This window comes from Pleurodeles waltl, chromosome 4_2, assembly GCF_031143425.1.
Source record: "Pleurodeles waltl isolate 20211129_DDA chromosome 4_2, aPleWal1.hap1.20221129, whole genome shotgun sequence".
Taxonomy (NCBI): domain Eukaryota; kingdom Metazoa; phylum Chordata; class Amphibia; order Caudata; family Salamandridae; genus Pleurodeles; species Pleurodeles waltl.
The window spans coordinates 682242813-682263236 of NC_090443.1; the positions used below are offsets into that span (position 1 = coordinate 682242813).

Here is a 20424-nt window from a genome sequence, read left to right on the forward strand (position 1 = left end):
TTTTTTTTACATTGTTCTTATGTTGTATGTATACCCGTTTGTGTTCTAATTACTTTTTAATAGTATTACATGGTTACATTTTAGGGCTTCATTGGACCTCCTGGTGTGGCAGGCCCTCCTGGACCAGAAGGAGAGCGAGTAAGTGCGCTGTTATGAAAACTGTGTTTCAGTGAACTTCACACTTCGTAAGAAACATTTTTCCTGAAAGCAGTTGGACTTGAGTGCTATCAAGTCAAAATATATTTTGTGACACAAAACCTTTAAATATAAACCTGTTTCCATTTACAGTCATTTACTGCACATAAAAATAAGTTATATTACAAAAGTTTGATTGCCAAATCTGCTTATCAGCGTCACATTCATTCAGCTGTTGAGTGACTGATGTCTGCTAATCATAATTAGGAATGCTAATTGTTGACTTTTTTTTCTTTTTCTATCAAATTAGGGTCCTCCAGGACCACCTGGAAGAAAAGGCCCAAAAGGAAGACAGGTATTGTACATACTTACAAGCACTTATTTTGCAGCTTAACGTTTTCCACTTAATATAGTTGATAAAATAGCCATTTTAAAGGACCATTTGCAATGCTTAAGTGCGACTTGAATCTTCCGAAAGATGAAATATCTCCAAATGTTTTGTCATAACTTGAATCTACATATGCACACTCTATAGAAACCTGTGATCGCAATCACGGGCAATGTTACATGGTGTTAAGGGACACACAATGAAAATAAGATGGCCACCCGCACATTGTGGGTATTCAAAAACACGTTGTTATGCATTTCCCACACTTTATTGTACATCTCACGAAAACTAGAACGATTGATGTGTTAGTAATGCAGTAAGTGTGATACAACTGGATAAAGCACCACATGGATTTGGTTAGTACATTATGACCATGCAGAGGTGTAGACTGTGCATGTCATTGAATAAGTTTGTTATTAGCCAATCGTTTGGTAGTAAAATAACAGTAGGAGTACGAACTGGGTACACATAGTTATAGATATATAACTTGTACACATTCACAAAAGAAAATAAGTATGTGCCATTACCAATGGTACTTAGTACTCAGAATACCCAATTGTATTTTGAAGATGCATTTGTCTCTGGGAGCAGTACTTCTAGCAAAGTGGTGTTGCTTCTCCTAACTGACTGCCACCATATACCATGTGGGACTATGTACTAATAACTTTCCCATCACAGGAGTTTTATTGATCAAACTGTCAATGAGAGTGAAGTTTGAACTGTCTGTATCACTCAGATTCTCAAGGTAAACAAAATACTCTTGATTGAGAATTACCCATGTACAATTTTATAAAGTTTTTTCACCCAAAGCGTCTCCCCCTTGTCAGATGAGCTACTTAGGAGCAGCGGCGGCCGGCGGTTTTAGGAGGGAGGGGGGCGGGTAGCCCACTTGCCCTCATTCTTTCACACACACACACGGACGCACGCACATCCATTAACACTCACCAACATTCAAACATGCACGCACGCACGCACGCACCAAACATTCATTTAAGAAGATCACACACACACACTTACCTTCAGCCTCGGTCCCAGGAGGGTTGGGACTGCTGCCTTCCCTCACTGGCTGACCTTAGGCAGCCAGGAGTCTGTGCAAATCGCGCATATCTGCTCCTGGCTGCCTGACCTGAACATGAATAGTGCCCTTTGTTCAGCCTGACAGACACTCTTCATGAGGAGCAAAAGGTGGGGGGGCGTGGCCCCTGTGCCCTAAAGGACGGGCCGCGTCTGCTTAGGAGGAGAGGAAACGACATAGCCATGCATAGCGAGTCCTTCCCTCATTCAGCCCCACTTCCCCATTTTATATGAGCATTAAAATGCATACTGGATATCCTCCACTCGATCAGCTGTTTGTCTCTCCGAATTAAATGTAAACAAATCTTGGTATCCTGACACTCACCCCACCACCCTCAGCATTAACCTCTCCTCCACTGCATATTAAACATCCAAAATGCCTAGCATCCTGCTGCAAGCACACACAATCCTGTAAGCATTCTTCTCTTTCTGAAGCTGCACCGTCCACTTACACAGTGCACACATCCGTACTTACCAAGGTGGCAGTTGGAGGTGCAAGAGTGTCTCCTGAATTCCCCTCCTTACCCTAGGTCTATGGAGGATCAGGAGGCCAGTAGTTGACTGTCTGTCAAAGCCCAGACTTTGGAGCCTCATATTTGGCTACTCTCGTGTCACAGCCACGAATAGCCAGGCTTCAAAACCTGTGCTCTTGATAAAGGCTTCCTAAGAAGCTCTATGATACAAGCATCTCAAGCAGCTTTGGAAGAATACGTAGAAGAAGTAATTTTATTGATGTATGCTTTATCTGGAGCTTGTAAGAATATGGGATCTGATGCAGCACTGTAAATAGGATACCTTCAAATCCATTGAAAGAAATTGTTGCCATTGTGGTTAATAGATGTCTGTACATTTGTAATTTATTACTTTAGTAAATGGCTAAAGCAGCTATAGCAAAATACAGTTGTCACAGTCGCATAAGAGGCTGATGAGTAATGGAGGTGCCTGTTTTTTTTATGCAACACTCCGCCAAAAAAAGAAGATCGTTTTTTATTTGGGTATTAAGTTCAGCGTCTAAATTGCAGCTGAGCAGTAACATAGTAGGTATCTGTACCCCTTCCGCGTGAAGGAAATAACAAGAATTTTAAAGGCTACAGGGAGCACATCAAAATACCTGTTTGCCTGAGTTCATTATCCTAGTCTCTTCCATCACAGGCTCCAATACATCTACCTCGTAGCTGTGTGTATTCAGATCATATGAGTTGGAGATTAGCAGTACTTAGTGCAAAGAAGATGAGGAGAAGGTATCAAAAAGGCATCAATGTGCTTAATAATTGCCACCTCAGTAAGATGCAAATATTACTTTGCAAAACATAACATAGTAATGTGAGTCTGATTTATTTTACCAGATTTAGCAAGAAAGAGATTTAATTTTGAATATACAGAGTATGCATAAATGTTTCTATGCATATTATAAAGGTGAATTTTCAAAGAACGAATTCAGTGTGACTTATTTTATAGATTCAGATCAATGGTAAAATATTTACACAATGGATGATGAGGATGGAAGATCTCTCAACATTTTAGAATAATTATTATTCTGCTCTTATTAAAACTGCGATATAAGTTTAAATGTTTCTAATGACTTCACTAACTTGTGAGAGTTTGCCACCATTGTGTTTTCTTTGTAATACAGAGGCACTAAACCTAATACAATATCTCAGAGATAATTTCTCACCAAGCCTATCCAAAATCATCCTTAAGTACCACCAACACCAAGCCCTGCTGGCCATCCCAAGAGCCCTAATCAGTAACAAGTAACAAGTAACATAATCGCAGACAGGTCGCTATCAAAACTAGTCCACTCTTTTTCCACTGATGATATACCCTCCAGTATTGATGTTCTCTGTTTTTTTCTTCTTCTCCTCAAATAACCCAGCTGTCCCATACATACAGATTAGCATACCTAGAAATGTGAGCTACACATCCCCCTTTATTGAAATGGAAACGCCATGAAACACTCCATGTTTATACCCATGTATATATATCTCCAAGTCTTCGCCACATTTCTTTTTTGACCCATAAGGCCCTAAAACACTTATAACATGATTTAAAGTGTTTTAGGGCTTATAGTTATGTGGGAGATCATGGCAGGTGTTTCCACCTTGTCATTATCACCCACATAACCACTGGGGAACTCAACCAAATTAAATCAAAGTAGTTTTGACTATAACCTGGAATACAGCTAATCCTACACAGACCCATACCAAAATACTGTTGACTATCAAACTCACAGCCTTCCCTGTTGCCATTGCCAACACCCCAAAAAACAGTGTCTCTCTGTCAAACCACCATCTGATCCAGTCTAACCAACTACACCACAACAAAAGCACACAAAATGAATCTAAACAGAAGGATTCTAAGATCCAAAGACATAGGTCAGGTGAGAGGTGCAACTGTTCTAATTATATTTCATTACAGCCACTTATTACTGACCAGAACACAAATCTCTTATCCATTCCCCATATTAAACTTGCGTGACACCAGTCTAAAGCTGGCTTCCCAGTCTTACATGATACAAAGGCCCTCATTTTGACATTGGCGTTCCAAAGTCTGCCAGGGCCATGGTGGCGGTCTCACCGCCAACTGGCCAGCAGTGAAGACTGCTACCTTATTGGCCTACCAGCACCCCCAGCCCCCGTTCCATACCAGCTCCCCCCTTCCAGGTCAGCACCCCCCTCCCTGCATACCGCACACCCAGCCTGCATACACTCATTCACCTACACCTACATACACGCATTCACTCACTTGCATCCATATTCGAATTCACTTACACGCATCCATACTCGCATTCACTCACACGCATCCATACTTGCATTCACTCACACGCATCCATACTCTCATTCTCTCACACGCATCCATACTCACATTCACTCACACGCATCCATATTCGCATTCACTCACACGCATTCAAACATGCATTCAAACACCCATACACACATGCATAAACACTTACATTCACACACGCAGACAATACGCACTCATACATGCACACATAACATCCCACACCCTCCCACACTCCTCCTCCCTGTCGGATGATCGACTTACCTTGTCTGGCAAGGAGGTCGTCCAGCAGGGAACTGGAACAGGTGCTTCCACCGCCGGCAGCGCCCGCCATCAGGACACTGCCAGGACGTATTACAGGTCATAATACAGCTGGCGAGTCCTTTTGGCAGGGCGGGGCTGGTGGTGGAACCGTCCCTGCCCCTCCGACCGCCAGTACAACTACTGGAGGATTTCCACCCAAGTTGTGGCAGGAATCCTTCAGTACTCATAATATGGCTGTCAGAAGACCGCCAGCACTGGCGGTCTTCTGGTGCCCGTGGCTTCGGCGGTCTTCTGAAAAGACTGCCGAAGTCAGAATGAGGGCCTAAGTCTGCAAACCACACTATCCATCTTACTCTTCCACAGCCAATCTCAATGCAAGGCCTGCGGTCCTCATCCCCACTCCCCAGAAATACCTCACTTGAAACAACTATTCTTGAAGAGCCAAACATGTACGTCAACCCCAATGCCTTGGAACTTTCCTCAAAGAGCATTACCTCTAACACACACCCAAATACACAGTGATCAAAGATCCCACAACACATTCTGTTACCAATCTCCAGAGCTAGACACCATAAACAAAATCAACGATCAGTCAATCAAAGCAATCTAAGAGTGGTCGCCTCCTCTCAGTCAGGTGACCCTTTATTTACACATCACGTCAAAGCTGTTCTCCTGAACTGTAAGTCTGAGGTCTTTAATGCAACTGCCATATCTGTACTGAAACTGTACTGCTGTCAGTTCTTCTGATTCTAATTACCCTGATATATCCTAGCGCACACCATTTACCACTTTGATAGAAAGAAAAACTTCGGAGGGTTATCTTTCTCCTAAAGAAGTACTGTATGGCCAAATTGATTATCAAAGTAAACGTATTCTTATTTCAGTTCCTAACTGTGGTTGTTAAAAACACTCCACCCGTCTGGCAGCAAAAAGGTTTTATTGATGGTATGAGTTTTTTTTTTTTTAATTTAGTGCATTGGTAAACTCACCTTCTCTTGATATCCGTCACTGGAAAAAGATGAAGACAGCAACCTGCCCCCTTCACAAATCCTTCCTATCAGACAACAACGTACTATAAAATTGCACATTCCCTATGTACAAAAGGGCTCTGTCCTAAATATCATATTTATGAAGAAACACCACATACAAATCCATAATCTTCTCAAATTTGACTGGTCATACCTCTTCTTCATGTCTTCCAAAATCCTGATGTTGATACACCCTACCAATTCTAACCGAAGATGGAAGTACTAAAATTTAGAAAATCTTACAAATCCACTGAATACAAGTATTAGCAAATCTGGCTTTACCTGCAAACAGAAATGCACACAGAAGTTGTGCCATGTTTCTATGCAACCTGACACGTTCTATGCCTCCTATTCCTGAAGCTTGTGTTATAATATCCCAAGCTTGCTCTGCTGTTCTGTATTTTCCACACTTGCAATTCTGGTGCCATACAGCACCACAGGCTTTGAGTATAAAGAGGGCACAGAAAGAGGGTGGATGCAAATGCCACAGAAACAGTCAGTGTGCATTTTTTGCACGTCTGTGTTACATTCAGCCATTCAGTGCTCGCCTCGTTTGGCAAATATTCCACTTCCCACGTGGTGTTTATACTTTTTAGATGTACCCCTAACTGAAAAAAATACAAAAAGGCATCCCTGATCAGACGTAGCATTTTCAGCGGTAAATGTGAGACTTTGGTGATTTAACCAGGCCAGACTGCAAAACCCCTCAAGACGTCTACGGATACTCCCTGAAGCTTTGATGGTAATACTCATGGCGAGCTGTAAAGTTTGGCTCCACGTCTATCCCACAGGTGTGCTTTTAGGGATGAGGTGCTTGTTGGTGCCGTCTGATCTTATGTGATAGTGTGCCAGCTGCAATGCCAGGTACAGCGCAATTCAAACTATATTTTCTGTGTAATGTATAACAAACGTCTGTGGCACTTCACGCCCTATATCAAATCAGTGTGGACGTTCTGTACACAAGATGCTAACATTTGTAAAAGTTGAATATTTTATTTTCTGTACTTGGCAATGTTACACTCGGGGGCTTGGAATGGCATCGATTACCTGCTGTGCGTCCTGCATATGACATCAGGAGTCATCCCGACTTTTTCTTTCTTTTTCTGTAATAGGGATTTCCGGGGGATTTTGGAGACAGGGGGCCTCCTGGTCCAGATGGCAGTCCTGTAAGTAGCTAAGTGTGCCCTTATTTTACATTGTGTGGAACGTTTCTCGTTTCTATTGAAAGCAACCTGCTTCTGTCTAAAAGTCGACCAGACTAGGTTTTTTTCCTTAGTGAACTAACATTAGACTGGATTGTTTTAGGAGAAAAATGGCCAAATGATGTGTATGACAATGTATCTGTTTGAAAGTGGGACTAGATCAGACTTCGATTCGAAGTGCGGCGCTTTCGGAGCCAGCAGTATAATTTGGCCCATGTCTCCCTATTGTGCCCTGTGCAGCCTGTGATTTGTCTTCTTTTCTCCTTTGATCATGTGCAAAACATTTCTGTACAGCTGCTTCTGTTACATTCCTCTCTCATAGCCTTCATTCTGCGGGTAACTGATCGCCAGATAGCTGCATGCTTTCCCTGCCACAGAACCTCGTTTTCAGGCAGGGATGCTGAAGAGAAGCTTTGTTCGGATGATTTGTCAAGAAGAGATGCAATCTGTTACAGGCTGAGTCTGTCTCCTGGCACTCTAGCGCTTAAACACACTTTGCTTTTCTAAGATCAAACAAACACGAGTTACCTAATTCTACTTATTGCCACTCAGAAAATATGTGTGCAATTGCCTAGAAATCACGGCCTGTTTAATTCAAAAAGGTATACATTTGCAACTACAGAATTATACCCTCCTATGGGTATGCTTTTACAACTCTTGGTAATTTACAAAGCTTTTCAGAAGTATGCAAAAAAATGATGCACGCCTGTGCCTATGCGCCTGCTTGTTTCCCCACCGGTAATTTAGTATTACAGAAGAGGCCAAAGAATGTTGTGCATCCCCTTGTTAAATAAGGATAATGTTGGTGCATCCTCAAGGGGGCGTTCCCTCATTTGCATGTGGGTGTTCTCCCAAGCAAATGGGGAAATCCATTACTTTAATGTTCGCACCATATTACAGATTCCAGGGCAGAGGTAAGGAGGTCATCCGCAGGCTCACTGACCATGCTTCACATGGAGGTGATTCACAGTCAGTGTGACCCTGCCACCCCAACCCCTCACACACACAAATGTGGTCCTTGGGAAGGAGTCATGTGGGTCCCAAAGACCTCTCAGACACCCCCCAAACCCATCAGGTGCAGTGATTTGCTGCAACCACCTACAGATGGATGTCCACCCCTCCCAACCTCCTTTAAAAGAGAGACTGGGTTGCGCCCTCAGTGAAGGTAAGCAGCAGATCTGCCATTCATTATTGTACTGTTCAGCACATCTGTTATAAAAGAACACAATGTTCCATTTTGCCCCTGGTGCACACACGTAAGAGTGCACCACATAGCAGAGTGGGACAGTGCACCATATCTGTAATTAGGCTCCTGGAAAGGAGTGCCAGTCACAGATTTTCCAGCCGTAAATCATGAAAACTTTCTTGAACTTTTGTGTTCATTTTGACTATATCTGTTTAAACATTTCCATCTCCTTAATGGTACGCATTGTACAATTATATGCTCTGAAATGCCATTAACCTTATGCTCTGGCACATTTGTATTATTTACATTTCACATAGCATAGCTGGTTTGAGCTCATGGTATTGACTAGGAGGCGTGATGATGTTCTCTGCACTGACTGCCATCGGAGGTTTGGGGCCTGAAGGCCCATATCATCAAAGAATGGAGAATGTCCTATATAGTGATGCATGCTGGGACGCCATTCTAACTTTATTGTAAAATTGTCACGGATTATATGCATGCTAAAGGCAAATCTGTCATCGATTCCTTTATTCCCTCAATTTGCACTCGATGCTAGACTGTGACAGCTGTTTCTATGAGTATAAATGTTGCCCTAAGTGCACAATAAAATGTTGTAATAAAATACACTTCGTTGAAAGGGAATTCACTCCTGCCCTTGGTGTGGTTAAATCTTCAACCATTTTGTAGGTTAGCAGGGGTCAGGAAAGAGTTTGAGAATACTTTTGTGTTTGTGGCTGTATCAGGGAAACTGGAACGCCATCACTCAGACCTTGATGTTACACCCACTGTTAGGGCATTTATCTGCTTGAGTAAAAGGATTTACGATTACAGGGTTCCATATCTGCATAGTTTGTACCAGTAAACTCACACAGTTGCACACACAAGTTAGATTTACATGCACAAATGGCTTTATGAATCAAGCCCCCCCTTCAGAAACACAAAACTTTGATCACTTACGAAAGATGAACGCACAATATGTATGTTAAAAAATTGCATTAAGGCGTACCCTTCCTACTGGTCAAGAGTATAATTTTAGTAGCAATAATCTTCAATGTTGGTTTGCTTTTTATGCAGCGGTCACTCTTTACCTAGGTTTTGTTTAAGCCTTTAAATTAAATTTTTATATATACAACAAGGGTTACACATGCATTTACATCAATTTCAAAACATAAAGAAGGGATTATAAAGAATTCTAAGAACACAGAGGTAAAGGTCTTGCCATGACATATAATTTCAAACAAGTGATACAGTATTAGCTGGAAAATGTATAAGTCAAACACAGCGAAGTCTAGAATATGTGTCTAGCAAAAATGTGCTTAAAGAGCTCAATCAATAATCAATCAATCAGTCATTTGTGGAGGGCGTTGCTGTCCCCTTGGGGGTGTCAGGGCGCTGGGGTGTGATGTCCCAGGCGAAGAGTCAGGTCTTGAGTCCCCTGCTGAGGTCTGCCGATGAGGGTGCAGTTCAGAGGGAGAGGGTGTTTCAGGCCTTGGCGGCGATGTGGGTAAAAGAGCATCTGCCGCTGTGCCAGATTCTGGGTGTGTGTATGAGGGCCAGAGATGAAGAGCACAGGTGTCTGGTTGGTTGGTGGGAGTGCAGATGGTGGTTGATGTAGTCCAGTCCTTGATTGTGTAGGGCTTTGTAGGCATGCATGAAGAGCTTAAAATGACATGTCTTCTGGACGGGGAGCAAGTGGAGGTTCTTAGATGGGGGGTGATGTGGGTGCACCTGGGAAGGTCAGGGATGAGTCTGGTGGCTGTGTTCAGTATTGCCTGGAGTCTCTTTAGGAGCTGGGAGGATAGGCCAGCGTAGAGAGCATTGCTGTAGTCGAGGCAGCTGGTTACGAGGGCATGGGTGATGGTTTTCCTGGTGTTGGCTGGGATCCAGATGAAGATTCTGAGGAGCATGCAGAGTGTGTGGAAGCAGGAGGAGGCGACTACGTTGGTCTGCCTCTTCATGGTTAGCTCACTGTCAACGCTGATGCCAAGCTTGCCAGTGTGGTCTCTAGGTGTGGGAGTGGGTCTGAGTTCAGCTGGTCATCAGCTATGTTCCCTAATGGAGGTGTTTTTCCTGAAGCTCAGGACTTCCGTCTTGTCAGAGTTGAACTTCACACAGTTGGTCTTCATCCAGTCGGCTATGGTGGTCCTGGCGTTGCAGAAGTTGGTTTTGGTGGTTAGGGGGTCTTCAGTAAGTGAGAGGATCAGTGAAGTATCATCTGTGTAGGAGATGAGGTTGAATCTGTTGGATCTAATGATATCAGCCAGGGGGCTCATGTAGGTATTGAACAAAGTGGGGCTGAGGGATGAACCTTGAGGTACGCCGCAAATGATGCTCTTGGGTGCGGAGGTGAAAGGGGGTAATCGAGTGCTGAGTGCATCATGTCAGGAAGGAGACAAATCATTTAAGGGTGTCGTTTTGCATGATAAGGGTGTGGTGGGAGACAGTGTTGAATGCGGCCGAAAAGGTCGAGGATGATCAGGGCGGTGGTTTACTAGCAGTCGAGGAGTGCTCTGACGTCGACAGTGGTGGTGATGAGTGTTGTCTTGGTGCTGTGGTTGGAAGAAAAACCTGATTGGGATGGGTCCAATAGGTTGTTTTCTTCCCAGTAGCTGGTCAGCTGCTGATTGATGGCCTTCTCAGGTACTTAACCGGGTAGGGGAGTAGAGAGATGGGTTTGTAATTCTTGAGTTTGTTGGGGTCGGCGTCGAGTTTTTTCAAGAGGGCTTTGATTTCCGCATGCTTCCATTTGTCAGGAAAAACTGGTGAGTTGATGGAGGTGTTGAGGATGCTGGTGAGTTCCGTGCTGATGAGGTTGGTTCCAAGGTTGGACAGGTGGTGGGGACATGGGTCCATGGGTGCCCCGGAGTGAATGGATAACATGATGGCTGAGGTGAATTGAGTGGTGAGTGGTGCCTACTTCGAGATCGTGCTGTTGGTGTGCACTAGGGTGTCGAGAGAGCTGAGGTTGGAGATTGTGGGTTGGAGGTCGAAGTTGCTGTAGATGGTGGTGATCCTTGTGAGGAAGTAGTTTGAGAGGGTGTTGCAAAGTTCTTGGGAGGGGTGAATGGTGTTCTCTGTGGCTGTTGGGTTGAAGTATTCTTTGACTGTTTTGAAAAGTTTTTTTTTGTGGTTGGATGCTGAGATGATACGGGTCATGATGCTACTTCTTTCCATTTTCCAAACAGCAAAATTCTTAGATTTGTAAGCATACCAGCATTCCATATTGTACTACTTACTTTTGTTGTTACACTGAACAAGGAAGTAATTTACATTAGAACATTTTGAAAGGCTGATTTTGCTTGGATCCAATGGCATTTTACATTGTAATAGACTTAGTGGGCAGTCGTTAAGAGACAAAGGACCAGATGTATTAAACATTTTTGCATTTGGAATCACTCCAATTTGGAGTCTGCTACCATAAAATTGTTTCTGCCCCACCACTTAACCTTTTTAGGAGGAGATGTGCTTTTACAGTCTCCTGCTATTGGTTTAGAAATGGATAACAAATCTCTGTTTGGAGTGGGTGTGTTATAGCCATCCATTTTAAAAAGCAATTCCTATTCATGTATATCAATGGTTTGCAACCTGACTTCTGGTCGTAAACATTGAAAAGTTGCAGGCTCCCTATTTGGGGTGGCCATTCATCCACAAAAGGGAAGGAGTTCCCACTGAACTTTTCCTCTTTGTGAATGTTTAAAAAAGTTCCTGGAAGATGTGGCAATGATCCAGAGGACCACTACCATCTCTTCCTGAAACTTAAAAAAAAAAAACTTTTTTAACACAGACCGGTTTCCTTGAAAGAAAATGGTCTGTATTTACAAAGAAATTCTTTATTGAAAAATGATCATAGACATAATGGTCTGCTGACCCTTTCAGGTCACCATCACTGTGAATGTTTCCCATCAGATTAATATGTTATTTGTGATGTGTATCTCATGACTGTTAATGAGGTAGGTTGGACTGCAACTCAATCCAATCCCGAATTTGGTGAACTGTCCTATCAGACCAACATAGAATGGTTTGCAAATTACCACATTGTTTGCAACATGTTTTTTGTGACCAGTGTAATAATACTTCTGGCCCAGTGTTTGTTTGGAAATAGTATGTTGAATATAAAACAAAGTTTTATCCCTGAGCCGCTAGTATGCATTTACAATACATATATGTGTAGAGTGATAATGACTGAATTTAGCAGATGGGTAAATATTACTGAGATATGTGATGCTAATAAAGTTTAGCAACTGTGAACCAAACTACTGAATGGGCATAGGAGCACCCAAAATAAATTAGTTCAAGTAATGACAGGGTACCCTTTAGCTGATACTTTTGTAGATTATAATGTCAGATAAAAGAGAGATTTCAAGCACATTGTGTAGCGTGCATTTTACAGTTAAAAGCTAGATTATTTTTTATCAGGGAAGGTTCCTTTCCATTACACTGTAGACTCTCCAAATACAACAGAATCTGCAACAGAAATGCTGTATTCAGAGAAAGCATGTTGTATTAACTTTTGATTAGATGGCTAAACATAGCTTTGTAAAAGTAACTTGATGGAAAAGATAGAACCCTCTTCAACATGCAGTATATTTTTACATGCTGCAAAAATCCATAAAATTCATTCCCAAATCCTCTTCCTAGATCACCCTCATATTTTATTATGTTTTCAGGTAACTTGTGATTAAATGAGTAATAAGGAATTCCATATCAATTCCAACTCCTTTTGGGATTTCTTGACCTAATTGACAGGTATGTTTATAGACTCCATATTTCTCAATAATTAGGTAGGGGTGTCCATTAGGGTTAACTACAGGGGCTAGTAATGTGACATGCATCATCAACTACTTTTCTCTATTTCACCTGACTATTTGATTTCCAGTCCCTAAATCAATCAAAAAATTAATTCCAAACAGCCACTTCGAGATATTCACTCGAGTGGCAGAATCTGTAAAAAGAAAATAATCCTATTGTAAGATATGTCACTGCCCGTCTGATGATCCTGGCCTTCAGCTGAGACTCAAGACTAGAGACATATGGAGAAGTGATCTGTATTTATTTCTGTTTGGACCCTCTCTTGTTGACTAGATTGGCCAAGTCTTACATCAGTCCTCTCTTTTTCTTCCTGCAGAAAGCACAGGTCTGTTTCCAGGTCACCTGAAGGTAGTGCTTGGGAATGGACAAGTTCGTATGCCACCATGTGCCCAATCTTAGACTATATACCGTAGCAGTGGCTTTTATCTAAAAGGACTCCTTAGTTATTATTATACATCACTCGCTTTCATTAGTATAGATCGAAAACTGAAAGAAATGATGGGAAAGATGAAAATATCTTCAGCCTCAGAATGACTTTGAAAGGAAAAAAAGGTGGCCCTCCCAATTATTACATTCGTTGCATTCCTTGCAAATATGTTAGCCTCAGGGTATCTGATTGCACCGTTAAATACAGATTCTTATAGTTTTGCATAACTTTCATTCATAATATAGGGTCTAGAACTGTTTGATTTATTTATTAGACATAACATCATTCTGTAATCCTCTTGATGACGTTCTTGCTTAATGAACAGTCATGCATTTGGCGAGCTTGCAGTTTATGATTTTAGCTTCAGAAAGGTTCAGTGGAGGTGAGCCTGCCTAGTTTTCCAAATAAATATCGTCCCAAAGATGATTCTTTCCCTATGGCTGGACAAACCAGCCCATCACATAGTAAAATCCAGTTGGGTTTTCAGAGTGAACAGCACGTTTGCAACCAACATGCACTAAATATAATTACATGTACATTTGTCTCATGCATATTGTGTTGATATGTTTATAAAGCCGTGGGGTGATAACCCCATCCTTGTCTCGCGAATTGATGTAAACACAGGGTAGAACTGAACAATAATACTGAGTGAGTGTCTCAAGGATTCTGAATATTTCATGCTTTCTTGGTTTCATGACATTATACGTCACACACTGTAAAGAGTGTGAAACACAATAAAGAGTGACACACAGTAACAAGCATTAGCAAAGCCAATAGGTCCGGTGTCATTCAACAGCCTTTTGGCAATTCTTCTTTCATTTTGTCATGACTTTTGCCAAGCCTTATTGTTTTGGAAGTTGCAGTGAGTCTGTCAATCTAAGAACAGAATTGACTAAACTCAAAAACATTTTTGGTCTCCACAAACACATACATTACCATAGTTCTCCCTGGCACTGATTAAAAACTACTTTGTGTATGGATGTGAGCCTTGCGAAAAGGGCAGCACGCCATGTCTCATTGTGAAGTCAGCCAATGGCTGAGGTGGGATGACACGTTGCCCCTTAATACATGTTGAGTAGGTTGTATGTGAATGACATAAGCACATACAAATGGAGGAAGTTTGGCCGAAAACCCCTACAAATAACTATGTCATATACATATATTTAGAAAAAATCAAAAGAATGCAGACCAGTCTATTGCCTTAAAGAAAGAAAGATAGTGGGAAAGAAGGAAATAAAGCAGAAGGAAGGGAAGAAAAAAGGAAGGAAGGAAAGAAGGCAAAAAGATGGAAAGAAAAGGCAAGTTAGAAAGAAGGCAAGAAAGAGAGAAGGCAAGAAATAAGGAAGGTAAGAAAGAAGGAAGGAAAGGAAGAACTCAAAAAAGAAAGGGGAGGAGGAAGAGAAGAAACAAGTAAAACAAGAATAAAAGAAAGAAGGAAGGGAAGAAAAAAGGCAAGAAAGAGAAGGATAGAAAGATAGAAAGATAGAAATGCAATGAAGGAAAGATAGAAAGAAAAAGAAAGAGAAAAGAATGAAAAAGAAGGAAGAAATGATAAGAGTGAGAGAAAGAAGATGGGCGAAAAGGAAAAAGAAAGCAAAAAAAGAGGGAAAGCAAGAAAGGCAAGAGAGAAGGAAGGAAAGAAAGCAAAAAAGGAATGAACAAGGAAGAGTGAAATAAGGAAGGAAAGAAAGCAAGAGAGAAAGAAAGCAAGAAAGAATGAATGAATGAAGAAGGAAGGAAAGAAGGAAACAAAAATGCAAGAGAAACAGCAAGAAAAAGGAGAAGGAATGAAAGAATAAAGGAAAGCAAAAATGGAATGAATGAAAGATGGAATGAAAGAGTAAGTGAATGAAAGAAGGAAAGAAAGAATGAATTAAAAAATAAAAGAAAGAAAAAGGAAAGCTGAAATGAAAGACAAATTAAAGCCAGAAAGGACGACGGAAGGGATGAAAGAGTGAAAGAAAAAGAAAAAAGAAAAAAAAAGAAGGAATGAAAGAAAAAAAGGAAAGGATGAAATCAAGGAAAAAGAAAGAAGGAATAAAACATGAAAGGAAAGAAAGAGAAAACAGGATTGGACGAATAACAGAAAATCATTGAAAGAATGATAGGAAGGAAGAAGGGGAAAAAAACAAAGAAAGAAGAAGGAAAAAATACAGTAAAGAAGACAAAAAAGTGTTACAAGTGCTGGTTTTCTTCCCCGCAATGTTTATTAAAGAACCATTGGTGAAACTGAGTCCACAATAAATGTGCTGTTAATAACCATTCAGAACAATTTCAAATAGACACAATCTGCTATACTGTGAAAACCAACATCCAGTGGCTGACATGGGCTGCCCAATGCTGTATGCTGTATTGCACACTTAAGACACAGTCCATGCTCCGTAGCATACATACAGCTGCATATAGCTGATAATTTTGTTGTTGATCCACGTTCTGTACGTGAAGACAAACTGGGTGATCCATACCCTTGGAGACATGCTCCCATTGGGCCGGGAATCACAGTCCAGGAGCAAACAAGAGTTTGGGATCATCACAACTTGCAATGGAATACCTCACTTCCTCCCCCACACACACATTTTGCCAGATTTAACTTGGAATTTGTAGAGGTAACACACCGCACATATGTAGATTGAAGCTTAGAATGGAGTAAAACATGAGGTGGTAAACGTTATTGCTAATCCCAAGGTGCGGAATGCTTAACCCAGTGCGATTGATATTTGCTAGGTGTACTATACCCTCGCAAAATAATGGGCAACTAGTAACTAGGCCTGTAGTAGAACTAACACAGAGGGAAGTGTCAGGGATCGTTGCGAATTCCGCCTGCCTTGTGTTTAGTCCAGATGTCTTCTACACCTTTGAAACCACACCTTGGGTTTACAGCTCTCCACAAGTGTGATGTGCAATGAAAGGCGTAGATTGAACAGTTACAGAGCTGGACAGGTCACTGTGCTATTCTGACAATTTACCAATTGGTTGCAAGCTAGAAGACTGCTTTTACAGAAGGATGGCCTGCCACCAATGCTCTCATATCCCAATCGTAGTCGCGGGTTCGTGCAGTGTCGGGCTGGTTTGAACATTTTTAGCAGAGCTGACTTTGGTTTTCGGCACTGTACAGTGCCTGTACAATGTGTTGTTTGATTGCTATACAACCTGTTTTATGTGTCATTTGGAAAATGAAATGCCATCTGTATTTATGCCCTTGTGTGAAAACAAATCACGATGCACTGTTTACTCTGACCAGCGTCCTGCACTCTAGACAGAAATCAGGACTTTCTCAAGACAGTTGTCAGTTTCTGTGTTATCAAATATTTGTATTTGGAACTATTTCACCCACTAACAAGATGCTGTTTTTAAAGGGAACTGTTGGCGGTGGTGGCCCGGCTGGATTTCCTGGATTGAGAGTGAGTATAACCTACTTTTCCAATTACATAGTTTCTTGGCTTTCGCACAGTACAATTGAATTACGTCTTTTCATTCAAAGCTTTGACACTAGGCCTGCTCGTCAAAATATGTATCACTGTGGCATGTCCAATTCAATATCAGCCAATGTTATTTTAAATATGTAAACATGCATTAATCCATGTGTTATTTGTTATGAAGAGTCTGTTGCGCTTGTTTCTCTAAACATAGGTGAATCAATTGATATTTAAAAACTCCCTCTATATTTGTCACCGTCTTTGCCAAAAAAGAATAAAAAAGGTATACATTGTTGCTATTTGATTCCCACGAAATTTGTAACCCTTTGGAATGGGGAAGAGCCCATGAAGTTATTTTTCACGCAGTCTTTGGTGTGCCCAACGTTCCTTTTCAGAGTGAGCTTCCCACAATTAATTATATTTATAATATTTGACGGTTACACGCGAGGTGTGATGGTTTGTAGGGTCAGAGCACAATGCGGTACTGGCTCCTGTGATTTGTTGTCATAGTTGGTTTGTTCCTTGACCATAGGCCTTTTCCTGGGCGTCTCAGCTTGACTCCCACCTGTTTTCTACTACCCCGCTGACCAGTCATACTTTCACATTCAAGTCTAAACCATGGTTTGTGATCTGAAACTATTTTACCACTCCCCAACACCTGCTGGTAACTACCTCACACCATCACATTTGGCAGTAAAGCTTTGTCTGTGCCAACGTTTTGGCTCTGCTGTGACCTGTTGTATGGCAGAAAAAGTAAACTCTTGTATCAAAGACGTGAAGTAACAAAACATGTAAATTGAAATGGTATTTTTTCCAAAAATTACCAAAAGTTCATTTACTGTGAACTCTCCATTGCCTTTTAATTGTGTGTGAAGACTAAGCACATTTAAAGGCAGATTCGTATAATCAGGTCCTAGCACTGGCCACCCAGGCCTTCATAGGAGATCTGAAAAAAAGTGAAGTGTAATCTAACTTGGAACAAATAAACCAATATAAGGACATTTTCACCTCTTACACATTCTTGTAGTAACAGGTTGAAAAAACCTGAAACTCTGTTCTCAGTAATATTTTTGCTGAGAACTTATAGCCACTGTCATAGCACAATACAGGCCAATTAGTCCCACACACAGGACCACATAATCATCACAATGTCCAGGATACATGTTTGAGCTTCATACTCAAACTCTACCCTCTCTCGAGGGCTAATATCTCATTATGTTAGAGGATGACTCTGTAAATTTTCTACATCAAAAATCTGAGACACAAAAATGCAAAGAACCCCTTTTTTCTGTGCACGAACAGAGACTTTCCTTGAAATGGTTGAGCCTGAAAAATCTTCTGTTGATCAGGAAATCGCCTAGATTCGTTTTCCTCTGTATCTCAGAGAATGAATTGGAACTTAAAATGATTTAAGTCATTTGTGCTCAACCCCCTTGTCATTCATAGTCTTGGGTACTCTGCGATATATGGGGCCTGCTGGCTCCACTGCCACCTACAGGGAAGCCGGTCACCCAGGGTGTGGGATATGCAAAGAAAGGGTTTTTACCCGATTATCAGACTGCTGATTAACTAGGTTAATGGCTTAGGTGATACATTTAATGTAAACTAAGCTGCAACTGTCTTACTGGGTGATTGGTGCAGTGATTGGTGGTCTGTTCTCAGTCCTCACTGCAGCAATTGATGCTGTGTCCCTACTTCCTTCTCCCCAGACGTCTTCACTTATATCTGTAAAATAACCATTATATACAGCTCTCAGGTGCTTTTGTAGCCAGGTCCGATTTACACCTACATACATCAGCATAAAGGGAACTAAGGTATCTGCATTTGTACTTATCAGTGCATTGCAACTCACAGATGAGTTATTTGACCATAAAAAGATGCTTAGACTCCAACATTATGGTTCTATTTGGTTGCAAAACTCCTCACTGACTAACCAGATCCATAAAATGTATAAGTAAGGATACTTCTCTTGCCATAAGTGAAATGTACTTCCATTTAATATTTGATTATTAGCAGTCACTGGAATTATGTGATTTGTTTTTGCCATAGCATTTTCTGCATAATCATTGATTTGCCGCATTTGCTACACAATCTGTCATCTGCTGCATAATCTGCAGATTTCAACAAAGAAATCTGTTTCACACTCAAGCGGATCAAAAGTTACTAAAAGCGATGTAACACCATACAAAGGTTGACTGGTCACCTCTAACTGTTGCTTATATCTGTATTCTCTGTCAAAGTGGTACTAATGAGGTGAAACCTTTGCCTAGATAGTGTTAAAGTGTGAAAGTTCCAAAATGGTAAGGGTATACTAACAGTGTATGTACTGCATTATGCTGCATAATTTGCCTTTTCTTTCCACACAATTAAGTCAACCCAATCACATAATTTGGTCCTCCCTTGCCACATAAATCCAGTAGCCCTGCTTATCCTATGTTATGTTGTGTATGCTGGTGAAGCACACTATCACCATTGAGGGCATCGTGAGTAGGTTTGCGTGCCTAGCCCTACCTACGATAGCTTGGATAATTGAAAAGCCAGGTCCTCTCTATAAGTTATAAGCTCGCAGTTTGAATTGCAAAACATGGCATATGAGATAAACTTGTTGATTTTCTGTAGGAACTGTGAACATATTTCAGCCAGAATGGATTAGTTATGTATTATATATAGGCCATAGTGTTGACAATTGTTTTCACACTATCTCCTGCCTTACATGCTCTTGTATTATTTTCACAAGAAAGGCTGTAAGTGCCAATTCTAGTCACTAATAATTTTCCAGAGAAAAAACAATTATTAACATTTCCATTCCATTGCTAACATAATGTCACTGTTCTTACACCTAACCTGGTGGCTTTAAAAGCAGAAAGGAAGAGTTGCAGCAGTTTTACTACAATGTAATGTCGCTTAGATAGTGAGATTGCATTAGTTGGACCATTGAATGAAATCAAATACTGAAAAAGGATTAAACAATTCGGAACCCAAAACCCTGAGCAAAGCCACACAATTCTCAAAAAGTAGGATTAAAGTGCAGACTTCACTACTACCCTCGCTCTTTTAAAGAAAAAGGAGCTGAGCCAATGCAAACCAATTCTGTTGGAAGCCATCTACATGTTGAAAATACTGTTGCAAAATGGAGTAGGCATTGGTGTCAACCACTGCATAGAGATCCAGAAACACTGCAGGAACAATTCTACCCAAGTCTGCATCCACCTATGTCATGTAAAAAACATGACCTGCGTGGACCGATTCAGTCCCTTTCAGAGGGCAAAACACAGCATTATATGGCAATTAAATCTTATTAACCTGGACTTATGTTTGATGACTTTATAGCACCACCACCTCCTGCAGTGTTTCATGATAGGAAATGTTCGATATTGGGTGATAGGTTGTGTGATAACTACTAATAATGTAAACCAGAGCACAGAGGGGTATTAACAATCTGCCAGACATCATGACGCAGGTGGCCATGAAGTTGGAATTTTAAACATTTGGGGAGGACAGTGATGTAGCGGAAAGCAAAAACTACTACTTTTCTTGATTGTTCTTCTACACATTTAACAGTTGGACCTGTTTCTCGAAGCCTGGTGTTATTTCTGTAGCATCATTTCCATGTCACTTTTTATGCTGCTGTTCTGTTCTCCGAGTTTGACATCAGTTGCCCAATTGATGCCATTAGAGAGTGCTTGGAAGGAAAAAATATCTTCCGGGTTCACC

General features: G+C 41.2%; 1 protein-coding gene across 1 annotated transcript in view; it reads left to right on the top strand.

Annotated features, from left to right (window-relative positions):
- COL24A1 (collagen type XXIV alpha 1 chain) overlaps window positions 1–20424 on the top strand; it is a 713151-nt gene that overhangs the window by 298662 nt on the left and 394065 nt on the right. The window contains exons 11-14 of the mRNA XM_069232264.1: window positions 85–138; window positions 446–490; window positions 6783–6836; window positions 16651–16695. Of these exons, the coding sequence (XP_069088365.1) occupies window positions 85–138; window positions 446–490; window positions 6783–6836; window positions 16651–16695 (198 nt within the window). The remainder of the gene's footprint in view (window positions 1–84; window positions 139–445; window positions 491–6782; window positions 6837–16650; window positions 16696–20424) is intronic.